General features: G+C 40.0%; 1 protein-coding gene across 3 annotated transcripts in view; it reads left to right on the forward strand.

The window, feature by feature from the left end:
* The window catches only part of PCGF5 (polycomb group ring finger 5), a 115,972-nt gene that overhangs the window by 40,404 nt on the left and 53,317 nt on the right, over positions 1-22,251 (forward strand). For 2 of the 3 annotated variants that reach the window (XM_032314084.1, XM_032314086.1), the window contains exon 2: positions 9,278-9,566. In XM_032314084.1, coding sequence (XP_032169975.1) covers positions 9,455-9,566 — 112 coding nt within the window. In that variant the 5' untranslated portion in view covers positions 9,278-9,454. Of the gene's footprint in view, positions 1-7,004; positions 7,245-9,277; positions 9,567-22,251 lie in introns of those variants that run through there. The other variant, XM_032314085.1, reaches the window with a different exon arrangement.

Below are 22,251 nucleotides of genomic sequence, written 5' to 3' on the forward strand. Positions count from 1 at the left end.
ATCTTCAAAGCAAGTAGATCATACTAATGCATTTGTTCTAAGTATTTGTTTGTCATTGAGCCTTAAATTATGTCTTTTGTTTTATTGCTGTTTTGTCCAAATAGTGGGGAAGGATATGGATACGAAATTCTCAAGATGAATTCAGTGTTGTTTACTTACTAAGTGTACTAAGTGCATTGCTGGTATAATCTCCTTAAAATCCCCTTAAACCCCCCTGAAATACATACTTTTATTATATCCATTTAGGTTATGAGGAAACTGAGAGACAGAATAGTTCTTTGCCCTATGACATATAGCCAGTAAGAGACTGTGCCCACGGCATTTGGATGGCTCAGTCAGTTAAGTGTCTGTCTTTGGCTCAGGTCATGATCCCAGGGCCCTGGGATCAAGTTCCACATGGGGGGTGGGGATGGGAAGGTCCCTGCTTAGTGGGTAGTCTGCTTCTCCCTCTGCCCCTCCCCCTGCTCTTGATCTCTCTCTCTCTCATTCTGTCTTTCTCTCTCAAATAAATAAAATCTTAAAAAGAGAGAGAGATTGTACCAGAACTTGAACGTTGGCAGTCTTGACTGCAAAGTCAGATTTCATTTATTTGCTTGTTCATCTGTTCATTCATTTATTCCAACAAATATTTAATGAGATCCTGTTTTTTTTTTTAATTTTTTTAAAGATTTTATTTATTTATTTGACAGAGAGGTAGAGAGCATAAGTAAGCAGAGCAGCAGGCAGAGGGAGAGAGAGAAACAGACTCTCTGCTGAGCAGGGAGCCCGATGAGGGGCTCGATCCCAGGACCCTGGAATCATGACCTGAGCCGAAGGCAGCCGCTTAACCCACTGAGCCACCTGGGCACCCCAGAGATCCTGTTATATTTTAGAATTGATTCAAGGGATACAGCAGTAATGATAAAAGCCTTGTCTTCGTGGAGATTATGCTGCTAACCACTTTTGTTTTTTAATATATCAAAGATATTATTTTATTATTATAACCACTTTCTATGAACCATTTTGTATTCTCCTTCATCATGTGTTCTAAGACGCTTGGATGCTAGTGCTTTTCTCAGCTTCTCATCAAGAATCTATTAGGAGGTTTTGGTAAGTGGTAGGATCTTTTCCAGTCAGCAAGGATAACCCCTTACAACAGACAGAAGTGAAGAAACCATTGAAGACAAATACTGTTTCTTTCTTCTTGAACTATCACAGACAAGCTATCATAGCTTCTGAAACTTCTGTGGGGTTTATCACCCTGAAGCCCAAGAATTAAGACTATCTACCTCATAAGTCATGTTGCCCTGCTTTAATTTAGGCCTGTGTTCTCTTAGTTTTCCTGCAAACCTGAACACAAAGTAATCAGTATCTTAGTCATTAAGTGTGAATAGTTGAAGACCATATGAACACACACTAATTTGCTTTTTGTGTTCAAGAGTGTTTTCTTGGTTTGGTTTGGTTTGGTTTTGATCCAAGACACAATTGTGAAGTTCAAGAGAGAAGGTTGTCTTTGGTGCTTTGCTCTCCTCTTTCAGTTACACTTGCCTTCCTCCTGCTGGTTCCCGGACCTCCCAGCCAGCAAAGTGTTACAGTTAATATCCTGCTAAAGTGTTAAGTCATAACTAAAGCCTCCTGCCCTTCCCTGGCCTCTCTCCCTTCCTTTAGACTAAGAAGTCTACTAATCCTGGTGAGCAAGGAGCCCCTAGCTCCAGAGATGGTTCGTGAGGACTTGACTGTGACCGTGCCCAGAGATTTTGCATTTTAATGGAAAACATTACGTTTCTGCTACCCCTTCATCTGAGAGGAGTAAATAAAGATTTAACACACACTAATGCAATGTTGAACTAACCCAGTTTATTACACATTTGGGGGGAATTAGTTTTCTTTGTGTGTCTTTGAATTGCTTAGTATGAAATACTTAGGTTTTCCTATCTTTTTAAAAATTGGGTGTGATAAATACTGAGTCCAGAGGAAGGAATACTTGGTGACCATTGCATGCCTTACTTTATGCTGTGTCCTACATTCATGGCCTTGCCTGAAGTGTCTCATTCATCCTGTAAACTCTCTCAGCATCCAGGACCTCTGCTGGGTGGTACAGGATTACCAGGTACTATTCGACTGCTGGGGGTCTACAAGATTGACACTTAAACCTTATATTTTTACAGTCCTTTACAGCTGATAATTAAAAAAAAAAAACTTACCTCATTTAATCTTCTATATGCTCATTATAATAACACACAAATATAGAAGGAAAAGACTAGTGATTAAGGTAACATTAATCTCAGTTTTCATAAAAAGAAAATGAAGCCAAGGGAGCTTAAGTGACTTGCCCTGACGGAAAACCAGGTTCTCTTTCTAGGTCCAGTGTCCCTTCCTCTAAACCACAGCTACCTATAAAATGACGACTTTTTCAAATCATGTGCCTAGTCTCCTCTGGTATTTGAATGTTTATGTCACTAAATTTTTATCTTGCACTTGCCCCATTTGAATTTCATATCTTTTTTTGGTAGGGCTTTTTTCCCTAACTTTTCTATAATCACTCCTAACTTAGAATCATCTACATTCAAATTTGATGGAATATTCTTAGTTTCTGCATGTCAGTCATTTGTCCACTGGTGATCCTGAAGGATTTAATCTGACCTCCCAAAATAACAGTTGTGGTTTTGTCATGATGTTTTAAAGTATCCACAGCCCTGATGATGGGAGTGATGGGAGTAAATGCAGTTTTTCCTTATAGTCTGTACCTATTTTAGTTACATTCTCTGTTCTTCCAGTATAAATGGAACTTGCTCCAGCCAACTGTTGAAATTGCAGTAAAGAAAATACAGCTAGTTTTTTCTGCCTCTCAAAAGAGGGGGGGGAAAAACAAGTTTTGTTAGTCTGTCTTTTTAGCATAATGTACTTAAGGCACTTTAAAATATTTATTTAGCTAGTTGCACAGTCTTTCATAGACTAATCTTGTCCCTCTACCTAATGCTATTTATCTGTACTTCCTTTTAGGTGTATTGACTTAATTTCTCTCTTTTTTTCTGACATTCCCATTTATTTTTCATATCCGTAGCTTTTAGCATTTTCTCTTGCAGTCTTTATTACTGGTAGAGTCTTGAGCATGTAGGGCTAATTTTTTGACCATCAGTAGCACTCCTTCCTTCAGCTGGAGTTTTTGTCATTTAATACTTTATTAATAAATTTGGTTTATTGCTCTATAATTGTTTCCTGTGGATAAGTCTCTATTCCCTGTTGTGATTTTAATTAGTAGTCCTAGATTGCAGGGATTATGCCTAACATATCTTTGGAAAGATCCCTCCAAGAAGAAGCCCGCCAAAGAATACACAGAATACGTCTTAGAGTGCGTGCAAATATTCAGCTTTTCAGCCAGTATTTATTTAAACGCTTACCATGTTGTCATCTGTTCTGCTGGTGAAGCACAGTCAAGCCATGGGTCACCTGGGCTTATGCACTAGTAGGAGGTTAACCAGTCAGTTCAAGACAGTGTGATGTGGGACTTGAGAGAGTAAGTTGAGTTGTTATGCATGTATGTGGTATATGTATATCAAAGAAGCTCTTCAAAAACATCAAGGTGTCTGGGAAGGTAGCCTTTGATATTGTCAGATAACTGAAGGATAAACAAGGGTTGACCAGATTTAGCAAGGGAGAGGAGGGGTAAGGAAGTTGGGACAGGATGCGCTTTTGAAAGGAAGAAGACCCATCTTTCTAGCTAGAGGGTAAAAATGTTCATTAGGGTGACAGCATAAGTTCAGGGGAAATGCTATAGACATGATGGGGATCTGGAAAGGGCTTATTAAGTGTTTGAGCATCAACCTAAGAACAGGGGTTTTTAAGCTGGGGAACAGCATGACCCAATTTGTAGTTAGAGAGTCCTCTGGTTGTGCTATGAGGAATGGTTGTACAGATAAGAGCTATAGCTAAGAATTCATTGAAGTAATGGAGGGTAGAGATAATAATAATCTCAACCTGGGCAGGTTAAGTGGAAGGATTCAAGAGACATTTAGTAGAGAGAGTCCTTGAGAATTATTGATTACAGGGGAGAGGTGCATTACAAGAAAAAGAGACATGGCTGAGGGTGATTGGAGGAACTTCGGTTCTGTTCCCTTTTCATACCTCCATCACTGATTTTAGGTAGTCATAGATTTTGAGCTGTCATATCCATGGCTATAAAATAAATACATTTGGACCCAGGGGAATGCTTTAAATTTTACTATTTTCTAAAATCTCTGTAAGAAGACTTTTATAGAAGATAATTTTATGTTAGAGATATTCTATATAAAAAGATTAACTAGCATACTGAGGTACATAAAATAATTTACAAAAATGAAAAAGCCATCTCATTTAATATCCCAGGGGAAATGTAAAGTTCTAACCCCATTTTTATACATTATGCTATTAAATATCAGTTCATGGATAATATATTAGCCAAAGACAGAATGCAAACTTTTCAGTACAGAATTATCCCTTCCCAGCCTTAACTGAAATAAAAATCTAGACATAAAATAGAAGTAATGAAAATGTTTGTTAGGTATATGGGTAGATCCAAGTAGTTGCAAGAGTTACCAAGAGCCATTTGTGGTTCCCTGGAAGAGTCTGGATCAATGATCAAATGAAACAAGTTACTGCTTTGGGATTAGGCTTCTTTGGTAGGAACTCACCAGTGGCAGCTTCCTCCTTGAGACCATATAGACAGTTATTTGCCTCTCTCCCTTCACCCATTCTTCTCTCCCTTTGTTCCTTATTTTCTTTCAAGTTAACATGTTTCTTACCCAACCTCCCTTGAAATCCTGGACTTAAGAAGTTCCCTTGAGAAATGTAAATGCTATGGAACTGGTACCTTTGTTTTGGTCTTGGTTTTACCAAAAGCAGGTCTGTGATTATGAACTTGCCACTTTTCAGGATCTTGGTTTCTACATTTGTAAAATGAGAAGGCTGAAGTAGATTCATGATAAGGGGAATCCCAGCTATGATTCTTTTATCTGCCTCCCCACCCCCAGTCCTGCATATCCAATTGCTTCCAGGTCTTTGTTTATTTGAGGGCCCCACTGGTACTTGAGATTTGTTATCAGAGCTGCCCTCTCACATTGAGGCTTCTATGGTTTGTTCCAGCCCCACCGCCAGAACCAGAGGACTGAGAAGTGAGTTACTGGAAAGCATTCCCAGGTGGGGTGGTTGCTGAAGAGGGAAAAGGAGAAACCACTGAACATTTTATTACAGATCCTCCAGGGACACAAGGCACAGATTTCCTTACAAAGGCTGTGTTTCTCTCTCCCACCCCTAAGTCCACTGTCTGCAGTCTGGGTTATGGCAGTGCACCCTCTACACCTGTCTTCCGGTCCTACTCTAGCATATTCCTCACTCCTTCCATTTCTAAGGAAAGCCTTCCTAATGTCCATCCTCGAACTCATTTCCTCAGGGAATGCTGATTAATCCCACTTACTATCAATCACCAATCACATTTAAGCCCCCCGCCTTGGACCTCTGTTAAGTGTTATTCTTTAAAAATATTTTTTTAATGGGTTCAGATGCAAAATAGGAAAATACCAATTTATAATAGTATATACAATAGTGTATTCCATTGCTTGAAACAGGGTGACTTTTCACATACTGATCTGTTTTTTTCTCTGAGATGAAAGATCTGAAAGTACCCTTCACCTATAAAGTCATTTAACCAAACTTGTTTTCTGTGCTCATTGTGAGTGCTTGACTTATTGAAGCTGATCCTAGCTTAGAAATTGGCATGTGTGCTTTTGCAAAATGGTTCTTACAAGGACTATAAAAATGTGGTCCTTGAAAGCTGTTTGAGAAAATGTATTGCTCCTGCTGTGATATTAGCAATGGTATTTTTTAAATGTTATGTTCCCTCTACATAAGATTAACTATAAATTAGATATGTTTTAAAAGATGTCTTTCTCTACTGTTTTGATGTATTCAAATTTGAAATAGATCTTGGAACACCTGTTTGGTTGCTGGACCAATGGTTGTTGGGTTTGTTGGTTTACCACTAGAACCATCTCCACAATCTATCCCTCTGATAATAAGGATAGTGACTACTTTCAATAGGAGATAAAACAAATACTTTGCATTAATCCTCCACCCCAACCCCAGTACTGTCAGTTCCCCAGCCCCCACCACTCTCACTTCTACAGAAGCAGAATGATGTAATTACAACACCTTTTCCTCTAATACATAAATTGAAACCACCCTTTACTGATTCCCTTTGGGATGTTTGTTTTAACTTTTGTTTTACTGGTGGAGACCACACTGATTTGCCTGACACCCTAGGATTACTTGATTGCAGTCTTCTAAGAAGCAAAGAACCAGGTCTAATTTAATGTTTAGCAAAATAGAGGTTGTGGTAGAAATTTGTAAGTTTTTGGAATGCAGTAGAATAGGATTGAATGACGTTAAGGAATCCTTTAATGCATGCCTTTGAATAAATCTTTAGCAGTGAATGGTCTCTTGTAGATCTCAAAGCCACTAGAAAGAGACCTGGGGTGTTTGTTTTTAACCTTGCAAATAGTAATAACTCTTTACCTTTCTACTGATACTCCCACCCACGAACCCCCCACGCCCCCACCACAACGCTCCTGCTTGCTTACGGTCATCAACAGCCCCCACCCCACAGTAGCAAGTTCATTAGTGATTTTTGCATAAGGTGCAAATCAAGGAATGTCTTCGTCCCCGCTGCGAGCAGGTGGGACTGGCTTGGGGAAGACGCAGCTGAGTAGACACTTTCGCAGGGTGACTCATTATCAACACTGACCACTGCTTTTAAACCCACCAGGGAAAATGTACCAGACATTGTTATGATGAAAACAACCGGGAGGGGTGGTGAGGAGAAGAACCGAGATAAAATTTGGCAAAGGCCACGTGTCGCACTGAAGCCACGGCAGCAGGGAGAGCGGAGAGGCTAAGGCACCTGCGAGGAGCGCGGGCAGGCGGGCGTGGCCTGCGGGCGTGGCGCCGGGGGCGTGGCCGGGGGCGTGGCCGGCCGGCGGCCCCGGCGGTTGAAAGGGGGTGGAGTTGCCCTTGGAGGCGGCACCGGCCCTGGGCCCCGAGGCCCGCCGCGCCCTATCGGGCCCGAGCCGAGTGGCCCCGCGGAGCCGGCGCGCTCCCGCCTGCAGGGGGAGGGCGGACGGGGCGCGGGGACCGGCCAGGCCGCGGCGGGCGCTGTTTCTCTTTCACTTTCCTTCCCTCTGAGGCCGGCGCGCTGGCGGGCGAGGAGCGGTGGTGGCGGCGGCGGCCGCGGGGTAGGTACCGGGCGGGCTGGAGAGGCGGCCGAGGGGCCCAGGCCGCCCCCGCGCTCCCAGCGCAAGTTTGCGCCGGGGGCGGGAGCGGCATCTCCAGGCACCTGCCGCGGCCGGCCTTGCCTGAAGCCGGGAGAGCCCCTCGGGGCCGGGGATAGGGGTGGCTAGCGGGGCTCCGGGGGCTTCGGAACCGCGTCCTGCCCTCGGGCGCGGAGAGGGCGGCGGGCTGCCGGCCCTCGGCCCCGGGGGAGGCGGCGCGTCCTCCCACGCGTAGCCCCGGCCGGGCGGGAGCAGCGCGTCCTCCCGGCCCGGGCCCGCGCACCTGCCGGGCCGGCGGGTCGGACTAGTGCTCGGACCGCCCAGGGCCGTGGCGCCGGGTCCCGCCGGAGGACGCGGAAAAGTTCCGTGTCGCCCCGTCACTGCAAGTACTTGCTTCCTTTAACTGTCTTGGTGACAGGGCTCTGTGGCTTACTCTCTTCATACCTCCCGAGGTCGGGACCGTGCATTTCCTCTTTCAGAAGACTCTCAGCTCTGGAGCTTCCTGGCAAACCTGTGGAAAAGGCAGGGCCGTTAGTCCTTATGTATAGCGGAGAAGCTGAGACCCGGGCACGGGTATTAAATGCCTTACTGAAGGTCATACAGGGCAAAGGACCAGAACCCAGACCCCCTTGGCTGTTATTTATGCTCCCTTTATGTTACACCCTGGGCATAACTTTCCTGAGCGAGTGGGATGGTACCACGCAGAACCTATTCTATGCACATTCTTAATGGCGATGTGTCCGTGGAATGATGCCTTTTGCCTCCCCGCTTGCTTTATAACTGTGAGTTAACAGCTAAGATAGGAGAAAAGTTGCTGTTTATAGGATTAACTTGGGAAATCAATACCTTGTTTTCTCAGAGAACACATTTGTTTGTGAGAAACCTTTTAAACTTTATTTTTTCTTTAACAATCCCATCTACCAGCCAACAAGGCTAAATATTTCTGGGGGAAAAATAATGACTTTTAGCTTTTACTGTGTGCTAGCTTTATGTATATGGTCTCATTTAATCCTCACTACTCTTAGGGAGCTGGCACTCTTATTTTTATTTTACAGTTTAAACAAACGGATTTAGAGAGAATAAGTAACGTTGCCTAGGTTATACATTTACTAAATGTGAGTAGTTTCTATCAGAGATTGTGTAGTCTAATAGAGGACCTAAAGAATGAATGTAACTATGAATCAAAAGGAAAATGTTACAAAAAAAGAAGGATTAAACTTGAGAGTACACTGAGGGTAAATTTGGAGAAGGGTTTCAAAGGATGTAGGTAGGATTTAGACAAAATAAGGGAGGGCTTGTTGGGCACAGAGTATATTGCCCATGCAGAATGGACTGTGAGAGAGTGATCCTTTCAGTTTGCCTAAAGAAAAGTGTTGAAGGGTATGCTGACGTCAGCCTGTGGAAGGTCTTATATGGAAAGCTAAGGAATTTAAATGTCTTTCTGTTTGTAAAAAGGAGACATTGGCAGTCTCTGAGAAGAAGACCCGAATGTGATAGAATAAAATAAAGCTGGTAGAATGAAGATGGACTGCAGGTGGAGAAGTAAGCTTAAGTAGGGTGGCTATGGATGGAATAGAAAAGGACCTCAACTTGATTTCGCTGACCAGATGTACAAAATGGAAATAGGAAGCATATTGGTAGGGAGGACAGTGACTTCAGTTTTGAATCTTATAACCTGTATTGGTAAGAACTCCTAACAAAGCAGTCAAGCAGATAGGTAAAATGCATTACTGAAGAGGAAAAGATACCAAAACTGGAGTTAACCACCTTGGGTGTCATTTTTTAGAGTTCATAGTGAAGGCTCCAGGATTTGATGTATCTGTTATCCTGAATTAAATCATAGCAGGTTACAAATTAATGTGATAGTAAGAGGCATGTTCTGTTCACCCATTCACCTAATTGGGAGCATGTAACACTTGCCGCTAATATGTTATTAATATAGTATGAGGAATTTGACACTTTTTTCTCTTATCTTTTTAAAATTACTGTGGAAACAGATATGGGAAAGCCGAATCACCAAAAGGAGTGATGACCAGCGATCTCATGATAAATCTGGATGTTAGTTCTCATGCCTCAGGACATCCAGTTGGGAACTCCACACCAGCTCCTGGGATCAAACTTCATCCACTTACTACCCCTCTTTGCCTGAACTACTAAAGCCTAGTTAACCACGAATGGCTACCCAAAGGAAGCACTTGGTGAAAGATTTCAATCCTTACATCACCTGCTACATCTGTAAAGGGTACCTGATCAAGCCAACTACAGTGACGGAATGCCTCCATACCTGTGAGTAGTCTTTTATGTCCTTTACCCATTAGAAGTTATGGGTTACATTTGTTCTCTTAAAACTACCACATTTTTTTTTAATATCTAGATTTTCACTTTCAAAACGATGAGTATTCCAAGAATCATTAACTTTTGAGTTTATTTTCAGGATTAAATTTGTCATTGGGATACCAGTGGCATGAAATTTTTCTTGTATTTTTTTCTTATTTCTTATGTAATAGTTGACTTTAATCTTAATGTTCTAAAAATCATAAACATGTTGTTATTGGTTATAGTTTTTTAAAAATTGAACTATTTTAGGTTTTTGATTTTTAAAAAAAGTATATCACAGACACACACTCACTCTGTCTCTCTGAAATAATAAAATCTTTAAGAAAAAATAAACCAAGCCTAAATAGATTTTGGGAAAAAAATATTAAAGTATATTGAAGGACTTGTTCTGCTCCCAGGTTTTGTTTGGGTATGCGTACTTCAGTTCATTGGCTTTTTTATGTCCCTTTACTGAGGTATGGTTGACATACAAAAAAAAAAACGGTACATATTTAATGTATACAACTTGATGAGTTTAGGGATAAGTATAGACCCATGAAAACATCACCACATCTGTGCCATAAACCTGTCCATTACCCCCAAAAGTCTTCTCCCAGCTCTTATTATTATTATTTTTGTGATATGAACACTTAAAATTTACCCTTTTAGCAAATTTTAAGCATACAACACAGTAATGTTAACTATAGGCTATTCTGTGCAGTGGATCTCTAGGACTTACTCATCTGTTTAACTGACATTCTGTACCCTTTGACCAAAAACCCTGCAACCTCTGCATCACCTGAGATCTTGTTAGAAATGCACATTATCAGGCCCCACTCCAGAATTACTGAATCAGAAACTCTGGGAGTAGGCCCAGCAATCTATGTTCAGTAAGCCCTCTAGGTGATTCTGAAGCATGATCAACTTTGAAAATCTCTGTTCTAATATGATCATATCTGTGGAACTCTTACCAAGTTTCTTTGTCACCTAGCCTATCAGTAGAAGACGGTTTGGTGGATCAGTGGTGGTGAGGTCCATGTGTGTGTACTTTGGAAAACCTTTCCAAGTGATGGGGATATATATGGCCTTTGGTTATTACCAGCCTGTGCTATTCAATTAACAATTAACTATGAATGGTCTTGAAATACTAATTTACTATTGCCCTGTATCATTATTTAACCTGAATATTTGCCAGTTCAATATCATCAAGCAAATATTTATCGAATATGTACTGTGTGCCAGGCACCATCCATTCCAGAACGGATGCAACTGTGAACAAAATAGAGTAAAAAATCTATGCTCCTGTGAAGTTTAACATTCTAGTGGAATTTAACATTCTAGTGTTTATTATGAAACTGATAATAAACATGTGCCATGTTAGATAGTGATGAATGCTATAAAGGGAACAAAGAAGGGCTGTAGGTAGGGGTTATTTTACATAGAGTGTCAGGGTTGACATCTTTGATAAGATGACATTTGAACGCAAACCTGAAGGAACTGACCTCTGTGGATATGTGGGAAGAGCATTCTAGACAGAGGGAAAAGCCAGTATAAATAAGGCTTTGAGGCAGGGAGGTTTATACAACAGCAGTCACTGCAGGTCCCCTGAAAGATTATAGAGTCTTCAACCAGAGTAAAGAGGTGTGAGACTGGAGCCTGGGAAGAGTGATTGGATCGTGGATGTATTTTGGAGGAGGAGCCAGTGGATGTGGCTACTCTAGGACAAGGACTTTCTGTTACACTTCCATGTTTCCTGCTATACCAAGCATGGTACCAAGACATGGTCCCAGTCTGTTTTGTTTTGTTCCTTCTAATATTTGTGCATTATTTTCACATTTGGATTTCTCTAGCAAAAACCATCAACTCTGGAAAATGAGAATAAAGCCCAGATTCTCCCAATTTCTGCCTTTCTTACACAGATTTTATATCTGTTTTTCTGAAAGAAAATTTTCTCTGGGGCATAATGAAATCTCAATTTAAATGTCACATTTTGGGAGGAAAACAAAAGATTTCAGAAGTATAAACAGGTTATAAGCAAGGGCAATGTTTATGTTTACAATAGCAGTTTAAAGTCTAAAGGGGTAAATGAAAGTTTAATTGCACAAGTCATTCTAGCCTGAAAAACTCCTTGGCTGTCATCAAGCCCTTTTACTGAGAGAAAACGTACGTAGCTGAAGTGGAATTAAAAAACAGTGGTGAATCATAAATGTGACCTTTATCATCAGCAGGAATACAGAATAGCAGAGAAAATGATGAAGAAGTAAGGTACTCAACCCAGTGTCTGTGGAGACCTGACAATCCTGTAGTACTCATCTTAATGCACTTTCTGGTCCCTCGATTTCTGGGTATTATTTTGTTTGTATTTATGTTGGGGCTTGTAAGCAAAAACTACCCTGTTTGCAAAGTATCCTCTTATTTGTAATGATAAAGAGCAGTGTTCCTCAGTCATTTGTTGGGTCTTTGATTTTACCCAGTTTTCTTATGTATAATGTGGGTCCTATTTAATGATACTGCGATTTGGGAGAGTAGGAAATAGAAAAGTCAGATGGCCAAATGGGAGAGGAGGAAAGTGAGAAATGTTAAGTGATATTATAGTACACCATAATATTTTTAATCTTGATTTAGGCAAATAAAAAGAGTATCTTATTAAAATAACTTTGTACAAATACTATGATTTTGTGAGTCTTTCTCCCATTGAGAAATTCTGGAGCTAACCTTGCCTGGCTTCCCCGTCGATGTAGAAATAAGGGCCAACAGGACCAGCAGGATGACTGACTACAGTAGCCCTTGAAGATGTTAGCTCCACAGCTGCATGGGAAGAAAGAGGAAGGGCCAGTTAGAAGGATGGGAGAGGCAGAGATGGCAGGGTAGACTGTGTCCCAGGTTCTTGGCAAAGAGTTGCAAAAAAACAAAACAAAACAAAGAACTCTTATAAAAGCCCCAGTATAAGTATGCTCATATCTCACCTGTTAACAGCACTTCTCTTCAGCAGGCCAAGGACACTTGATAAAAAGATGGAATTTTAAAACAAGATAGAAATTAAAACAGAAACGAGTCATAGCTTTGAATGGTCACTTCATGCTAGATGAATTAAAATCCACATTAACTATGGTTTTAGATCTATGAGATAACTTTAACCCAAATAAAAAAATACCCTAAGGAAATAAACATGTCTACCCAAATAATAGATAATTATTGAATTACTCAAAATAATTATTTATCAGGCACTTTGCTAGCCACTGGGGCAGAGTGGTAAAAAAGACAAATTCAGAACTTAAAATCTATCAAGAAAAACTCATAAGCCAAGAAGAAATTTCTACATGTGTATTTGGATCTTTTTCTTTTCTGCATGAGCTCATCTACTGTGGGACTTAAGCTGCATGTGCTGATGTCTCCCAGATCTTTTTTTCTGGCATAGCCCTTCCTTCTGAGTTTCAGAATCCTACTCGATATGCACTTGGGTGTCCTAAAGCCACCTGGGACTCCTCATTGTCAAAAAATGAATGAATGGGATGCCGACACTGAGTTATCCACCAGGAAATAAGCTCCACACTTGACTCTGTTTATCCTCCCTAACAAAATGGGGACTGAGTCCTGTCTGGCTTCTTTAATATCTCTCAAATCTGTCCCTTTACTTAAGCCCTCCTGTTACTGTTCTCTCAGACCCTCATTACTTCTCACCAGTCACCACAGCCCACTTCTAACCTGTGTCAATGCGTGACCATTTGAAGTAGCTCCTGTCTTCATCACTCACTCTTCAACCACCCCAGAATTTCCTAGAGATATCCTAGTGCTCTCAGGAGAAATTAAAGCTACTTAGCTATGCCCACCTCTTCCTCCCTCACCACCTACTTCACACACATGTACATACTTGGCTCAGCTGTGTGTTCTCTTGGAATGCACTTAGCCCATATGCCCGGCTGGCCGTTACCCATCCTTTAAAACTCCTCTCCTCCAAGATATGCCACCTACCTGGAACCACAGGCAGATTTGGTGTATCCTTGGTACCTGGTACTTGAGTGCTTAATAATGATTAAATGAATAAATAGATGGCCAATTTGTTGATGATTTTACTGTTTTTCCTTTTAAAGATTCACATGCAGTAATAAGTAGCTTGAAAGGCATGTAGGCAGTGCCAGTTAGGATTTACGAATTTTGAAAAACTGTCTCCTACAGTATAGGTGGAAGCCATGTAGGTCTTTGGGAGAGATGCTGGACTGGAGACCAGAGATTGGCAGTTCTAGAGTAAGGGATGCTCTGTCTCTTGTACCAGGATCCTCAGGAAGTTTTTGAGGTTACTTAGAGTATATTTGCTTGTGGTTGTATAGATTGTTGGCTTAAAATGAAAGACTTTTCACTTAACTTAGAAACAGAGGAGCTTTGTTCCAGGAGCAAAAATGTGAAGAATACAGTCTATTGGTTCTTAACTCTTTTGTGGTTAGAGGACTTCTTAAGAGTTTGATGATTCTTTCCTCGGGGGTGGGGGGGGTTTATACACATAGAAATCTGTGGTATGGGAAAGGAAAGCTTTCTTCTTTGTGCCCTTTCAGAGATTATGGTGGTAATCCCTTCACTAGGTACAAATTCTTTGGAAAAACATTGTTGTACTTAGTTTTTAATTTATGCATAGAAGACAGATTAATTGATAATTAAGCGTAGTTGATGTTGACAGTTAAGGGACTTGGTGATTTTATGTGATAATTAGTAAACAGGAAGGAACAATTAATCAGAAGATGATAAAATTTAAGTATGACCAACCATTTATTGTTTTGGAAAACGTGTTATAAATACACAAGTATTTTAAGGTATAGAGATCTCTTGATTGTGTAGATATTCAATGTTTAAAACCCTGGGCTACATACACTTGCTATTCAAAGTGCGGGCTCCAGGCTAGTGGTTTCCACAGCAGAAACATTATCTGGGAACTTGTTAAAAGTGCAAATTCTTGAGCCTTGCCGTATACCTGCTGAATCAAAGTCTCTGCGGGCAAGGCTAGAAATCCGTGTAATAAGAAGCTCTTCAGGTGATTCTGTGGTGTACAGGTTTGAAAAGCACAGCTCATGACCAGACATTTATAATACTAGCATACTTCAGTCAGGCAGTTTATAATCAGACAGTAATTAAATCATACCATAATGAAAATAAATGCTAATAAAAAGTAAACTAATAGCTGTTATTTATTGAATATTTGTTGTGTTTGTGGTCATGAGCTTTACATTTATTATCTTATTTAATCTTCCCAAGAACCTTCTAGCTAGGTGGGATTATTTAATCATTCAACACCTACATTGTCCCAGTCATTCTTCTAGCCCGTGGAAACAGGGCAATAAACAAGATCTGCCTAATCTTTGCCCTCCTGGAACTTGTGGTCTAATAGGAGAGGCAGACAATAAGCAGGTAAATAGTATCATTTCAGATGTTATGTGTATCAAATGCTGAGAAAAAAATAAAACAGAGGAAGGTCTTTCTTGGGAGTTACCATTTGAGCAGAGACCAAAATAAAAGAAAATAGCAAGTTGTGAGAAGTCTTGAAGGAAGAGCATTTCAGATTTTATTCCAGTATTTTTCATAGAGACAGGACACAGAAAGTTTAAGTAACAAAGCTAGTAAATGCTGGAGCTGGATTCTGAATCCTGAACATCTGACTCTGGCATATCTTTATAATTAATTATGACATTTTCCTAATTTTATTTTTTCTTCTTTCTGCTTGGTTTTGTCTTTTGAAATTTCTTCAAGTAAACAAGTGAATTTAAGTATATGTATATATATACATATATATGTGTATATATATGTGTATATATATATATATATATAGGCTTTATATGTATATAAAAAGCCTCTTCCTGCTATGTTTGCATGACAGGATACTTGTCTAATGTACCCAATCATGATATGAATTTATTAATTCTGAATAAATAGCCATTATAATGAAGTTACAAATTGAACTTTCCAATAATGTATTCTTTATAAAATTCAATTTTTAGGGCCAAGACTTGTTTTTAGAATAAAAACCAAAGGCCTAATTAAAAATTACATTTAAATTCTCAATAGGTAGCAAATATAATGTTTCAGGAATGTATTAGAAATGAGGTCATTGGTACATTGTTAGATCTTTCAAACAATATTTTGGCAGAAACTAGTCACTCATTCATGAAAGTGATTATAGCATTCATTTTGATGATTCTTTTTAAGTAAGAGTAATTATAGGTCTTAAACAGTCTAGGTGTCCTCTGTTATTAACAATAATGCTAAAGAAAATTGTATTAAATTTATGGTTCTTTTAGCTTTTGAAACTGCATTAGATAGTAAAGAATGTTTAAACAGTTGAGCAAAATATCATAGTGGACACTCAAAGCCAAAACTAGAGGCTAACAAATTAAAAAATTAAATTGTCTTATATTGGCTTCTGAGAATAAATTATATTTAGGTCATAATCATTTGGAACCAGTACCACTGATAAGAGTGAGAAAAAATATCTACTCTAAAATATGTAATTATTAAGAGTTAGAAGTCACGGTTAGTGCACAAGTATGTTTAAGAGTCTAGGCACAGGGGCTTCTGGGTGACTCAGTTGATTAAAGCATCCAACTCTTGATTTTGGCTCAGGTCACTATCTCAGGGTCATAAGATCAAGCTATGCACATTGGGCTCCATGCTGAGTGTGGAGCCCACTTAAGATTCTCTCTCCCTCTCCCTTTGCCCCACAAACCGCTGACAGCATTCTCTCTCTATGCCTATATAAATAGAGTTTGTTAAAAAAAAAAGTCTGACACATGTTTGAATGTAAACAATATGAATAAGTACAATTCAAACATGTAGAAAAGACAAAAGATAATTTCTCTTTGGATACTTTGAAGACTTTTTTATAACTGCTGATGTTTTATAACACTGGTTTTTACCAGACTACTATATCAAAAATTTAAAAACCGATGGACAAATCTTTGTTCTCTCAGAATGCTCAACCACTGAATTTCTTTACTCAGCAGAAAATTATTGTATTTTGGAAAACTAAAACTTTCAAATTTGTGTTGAATTAACTTTTTTAAATTGTCAGAAAGATTGCTAGTAAACTCAGAGAAAATCTTTTCCCTTACCTAAATTGAAAATGTAGGCTGATCTCTGACTTGACTACAATAGGACACTATAGGCCCTAGAATCCTGCCTCCCTCTATGATTCCTAACCCCATGTCCTTGTTTATTCCATAAATATTTACTGAGCATCTTCTCCTCCAGGTACTATACTAGGCACCCAGGACACATGAGGCAGCACAGAAGGCAATAGGGAAATCATAGTGTATCGTGGAAGGTGCTAAATGCTGTAAAAAAAAAAAAAAAAGGAGAGTCAAGCTAGGTAAAGGGAATTGGGCTGTCAGTGAGATGTTACAATTTAAAAGAAGCCTATGTTCAGGGTAGACTTCATTTAATGACATTTGAACAGACTGAAGGAGGTGAAGGAATTAGCTAATCACAGGTCTGAGGGGAGAATATTTCAGGTAGAGAAACAGCAAGAGCAAAGGCTCTAAGGAGGCACGTGCCTGTCAGGCTGCAAAGTGGCCGGGAGTCCACTATGGCTGGACGGCAGGGAACGAAGCAGAATTGGGAAAGCTAATGGGGTGATGTGGGCCCCAGGCCCAGTGCACAGTTCTTGGGGGCCATCTTAAGGATTTTGGCTTTTACTCTGAGAGAAATGAAGACCCAATTCAGCAGGGTTTTGAGTGGAGGAATGACATGATCTGACTTAAATTTAAAAGGATCATTCAGATGACCATTGAAAATGGACCTGTTAGGAATAATTACAATAAGCCAAGCAGGAGGTAGTGATGGCTTATGCAACGTGGTGGTGGTGGTGGGCAAAGTGGTCAGATTCTGGTTCTATTTTGTAGGTAGAGTTGTATTTGCCAATGAACTCATTAAGAAAAAGGAATCAGAGGCCTGGGTGGTTCAGTGGGTTAAGCAAGCCTCTGCCTTCAGCTCAGGTTATGATCCCAGGGTTCTGGGATCGAGTCCCGCATCGGGCTCTCTGCTCAGCAGGGAGTTTGCTTCCCTTCCTCTCTCTCTGTCTACTCGTGATATCTCTCTATCAAATAAATTTTTAAAAAAAGGAATCAAGGATATCTTCCAAGATTTTTGGCCTCAGGAATTTGAAGGATAAAGATATCATCAAATCATACAGGAAAAACTGAGGGTGGAAGATCAGGTGGCTATTTTTTGGCAATTGAATGTCAACTATGAGACATCCAGAGATACCAAGTTGGGAGGTGGACACATGCGTCTGGAGTTTATGAGCATATGGTTTGTCAACAATGGAAGCACCAAGGGAATGAGTATAGATTGAGAAGTTGAAAGACTAACCCTGGGGCTTTAAGAAGGAGAGGAAGAGGCATGAGTTAGGAAGAAAACTGCTTATCCTGTTGAGGAGGAGTCAACTAGATCGGCTGTTGAGTAGGGGGGCACTGAGACTAGACCTCTAGGTTTAACTACACGGGGGTCACAGATAATCAATGGAGTGGCCAGGAGAGAAAGTCTGAATAGGTATGAGAGGATAGAAATTTCTTAATTTCCTGGTTTTGATAATTGTACTATGATTATACAAGTATTTAACCTTAAGGTAAAGAAGGTGAGAAAATTGGAAAGAGCGATGCTGGGGAATGAGTGAATGAGTGTATTTCACTCTGAAATGGAGTGATAGCTCACAAGGGAAGTAGGGCCAACAAGTTTTTTAATTTTTGGTTTTTATGATGGAAACGTATGTTTTAATATTGTTCAGAATCTCAGCAAAAGACTAATGTAAGTGAAAGGGGAGAAGCACTGGAGCAATGTTCTTGGGTCACTGGGAGGGGTCTAGTGCAAAGGCCGAGACTGATAGGCACAGGAATGTTTTAGAGATAGGCAAGAGCAGAGAGCATAGATGCTAGTAAGTAAATAGATGTGGTGGTATGAATTCTCTTTGTTTCAATTTTTTTTTTCTTTTTTTCCTTTCGCTTTCAGTAAAAAGGAAGTGAGGTGATCAGTGGAAAGTGAGGATGGGGAGGAAATGTTGGGGATTTGAGGAGAGGAGAAGGTATGCAGTATTAGCAAAGAGCCAAATGGACTTGGGAGTTGAGTGTGACTGCCTGGCAGATGCGGCACCCAGTAGTGTCCATGGTCAAGAATTAAGGTGAGAGACCAATCAACATGCTGCTTGTGTTTCTCCCAGTGTTCTGCTGTAATCCTGTAGAAGCAGAGTATGTAGAGAGTTGGATTTGGCCAGGGTGTAATATTTTAAATGAGCCAGGTCTGCTGAACTAAGAGAGAGGCAAAGAGGTGAAGTAGAAAACAGCAGAACTATTCAAGAACATGTGTAAGGAAGTGATTATTTTGATTGATCATGAAATTTCTATTAATAAGGAAGGGGGATGAGGGCAGCCCTGGACTGACGGAGCTACCACCAGACTGTATCTTGACCTTGGAGTCATACTTGACTCCTTAAACCTGTCTGTGGAAGTGGGATAAGCTTTCCAGCCTTTCTGAACCTTTTGGTCTCCTGGTCTATTTGGTCTCAGATCCCGCTACTATGCTTAAATCCCAAGATTGTATCCTGACCCTGTTCAAAAAATGCTGCTGCCTGTTCCTCTGTCCTGTAGAGACAATAATAAAGCATTCTACTCAATAGAAAGGAATGCTGTTCTTAACGTTCTCCATGAAATTGCAACCCATGTAAGCCTTTAAAAGAAATGTGCCATGTATAACATAAGAGAAAAATGTTCGTTAGTTCCTTATGTAAGTAAAATCAGAAGATACTGTCTCATGGAAGCAAATTACAGCTATTCTGGAAAACTTTTATAAAAATGTCAGTTTCACACATTAAGGATATGTATCAAAAGCAGGAAACTGATGCTTCTTCTCTTTGCAGATGACCACGATTTACTTACAGACTGTTAGCAGATGATAGATAAATATTTCGAAGGCAAACTATATCAAGTGAGTGCTATCAAGAAGGGTATATAAAGATAATGATGTGCTTAAGGAACGAAGGAAAAGTGTGCTTCTATGTTAACAGATAAAACTAACACATTCAGATGATTTTAACAAAGGAAGTCAGCATTTGATCATTTTCAATAAACAAGGCAAAACAGGGCATGACTAATGAATGACTACACCAAGGACACGAAAGAAAAGAATATTATTGTTTTACTATCAGTGATAGCAGAATTAGTGTTCATGAAGAGAAATTTGTGTAGATTACTTTGTGTCATCAAAGCCAGGAAGCTAGCTCTCTGATACAGAAGAGACGTGGGTGGACCATACATCCAAGATAGCAACAACAAATGGTCGTACCTATTGTGAAGAACCCCCTCCACCAAGAATCTGAAAATAAGGGTGTCTGGGTGGCTCAGTCAGTTAAGTATCTGACTCTTGATTTTGGTTCAGGTCATGATCTCAGGGTCATGAGATCACACCCCACCCTCTGGACTCCACCTTGAGGAGCCTGCTTAAGATTCTCTCTCTCCCTCTCCCCTACCCCAACTCTCTCTCTCTCTCTCTCTCTCTCTCTCTTCCCTCCCTCTTTTTCTCTGTACTTCTTTCTCTCTCTCCCCCTCTCTAAAAAAAAAAAAGAAAAGAAAAAAAGAATTCGAAAATAAGGAAGTAGGATAGATAGCCCTTGAATAGTTAAACTATGAAATCAGCAGATGATCATGCTTCAGAGCAGGTATGTGCAAAGTGATCAGGAAAAGACAGAACATGGTAAGGCCTAGACCAGTGGGACTGTGCTGAAATTATATTAAACATAGAAGTCAAGGAAGGAATGTATAATGGAGAAATGTTGGTCAATCTTGGGCCCTCCACCCCAGAAAAAAAGTAGTATCACACATGTAGAGACCAGCAGTTTCCGTTCTGGTGAAGCCGTGTGTCATAAATATCATACTTGAATCACAAGACTATCTCTAGGGTACACATGGCTGCAGAGGATTAATACCAATACATGATAGACATTTCAAGTTCCGTTAGGAAGCTCATCTGTTATTTAAGATGGACACATGAAACTAATCATAGTCTGATGCCATTCAGTATATTCAGTTCCTCGGAAACTCCTCCTCCTTATTTGATGCTCATCCAGTGATCTAATATATAGTGATAGCTCACATGAACTGAATATTTACAAGTTCTCCAACACTCGTTTACACACTTTACATATATTATCTCATTTAATCTTCACAAGAACGCTGTGAGATAGGAGCCTTTGCTATCTCCCTTGTACATAGAAAAACACAAAGTAATTTGCCTAATGAGAGAACTGGGATTCAGATCCAGGTAGTCTGCTGCAAGATTATTTTTATCTAGAACAACTTTGTTGTACTACCTCGCTTCTCATGTAAGTCTGCATTATGAGGAAAGAGTACATTAATCCCATTTTTTTTTATTACATCTTGTCCCTTGACAGTGATTTCCTAATGATGAATAATAAAGTGACTTCTGACTGAATTCTTGGTCAGGTTTCCACATTCTTCTTTGGCTGCCTCAGTGAGAGAGCTTTGCAAAGTTAGAATCCTGGTGCTAATCTCTCAGAGATTCAGATTTAACTGGTCTTGGGTGTGGTTCACAAATCCATTTTTTTTTTTTAATCTCACTGGTGATTGCAGTGATTTGAGAATCACTGCTTTTTAAAAAAAATATTTTTATGTAAGAATAATTGACCTACAATATTGTTTTAGTTTTGGGTATACAACATAGTGATTTAGTGTTCATGTATATTATAAAATGGGCACCACAATAAGCCTCGTTACCATCTGTCACCATATAAAGTTGTTACAGTAATATTGACTGTATTCCTTATGCTATACATTACATCCCATGTCTTATGTATTTTATAACTGGAAGATTGTACTCCTTAATCACCTTCACCTATTTCATTCATTCCCCACCCCCACCCTCTTCCCCTTTGGCAACTATCAGTTTGTTCTCTATCTATGAATCTGTTTCTGTTTTGTTTGTTCCTTTTTTTTTTTCTTTTTAGAATCCACATATAAATGAAATCATATGGTATTTGTTTTTCTCCAGCTTATTTCACTTATCCTGTAGGTCCACCTATGTTATTGTAAAGGGCAGGATTTCATTCTTATTTTTTATGACTAATACTCTATATATATACCCCAGAAAAAGAACCGCTGCTGTAGATGATACAAGGACTCTTTTTGTATTAATTTGTACAACAACCTAGTTCAAATATGAGAAATGGTCAAAGGAAAGATTTGGTCTTAGTAGGCTTTAGGCAGAAGTTGAATGCTGTTTGTGATGGGCTCAATATAAGCATCAGTTAAAAATATGAAATCTTGGGGCGCCTGGGTGGTTCAGTGGGTTAAGCCTTTGCCTTTGGCTCAGGTTATGGTCTCAGGTCCTGTGATCAAGCCCCACATCAGGCTTTCTGCTCCGCAGGGAGACTGCTTACCCCCTCTCTGCCTGCCTCTCTGCCTACTTGTGATCTCTGTCAAATAAATAAAATCTTAAAAAAAAAAAATGAAATCTTAATGAAGGGACCAAGTGTTATGGACATTAAGATGTGTTGCATCAAGGTGTGGATTTTAGGCCTGGAGCTGCACAGCCTGAGGGTGGATATGGTCTGTGGTACACAGCTGGCCAGCTGTGGGCAGCCTGCTCAGGCACTCCAATACTGCAT

The sequence above is a fragment of the Mustela erminea genome, chromosome 14, assembly GCF_009829155.1.
Source record: "Mustela erminea isolate mMusErm1 chromosome 14, mMusErm1.Pri, whole genome shotgun sequence".
Taxonomy (NCBI): Eukaryota; Metazoa; Chordata; class Mammalia; order Carnivora; family Mustelidae; genus Mustela; species Mustela erminea.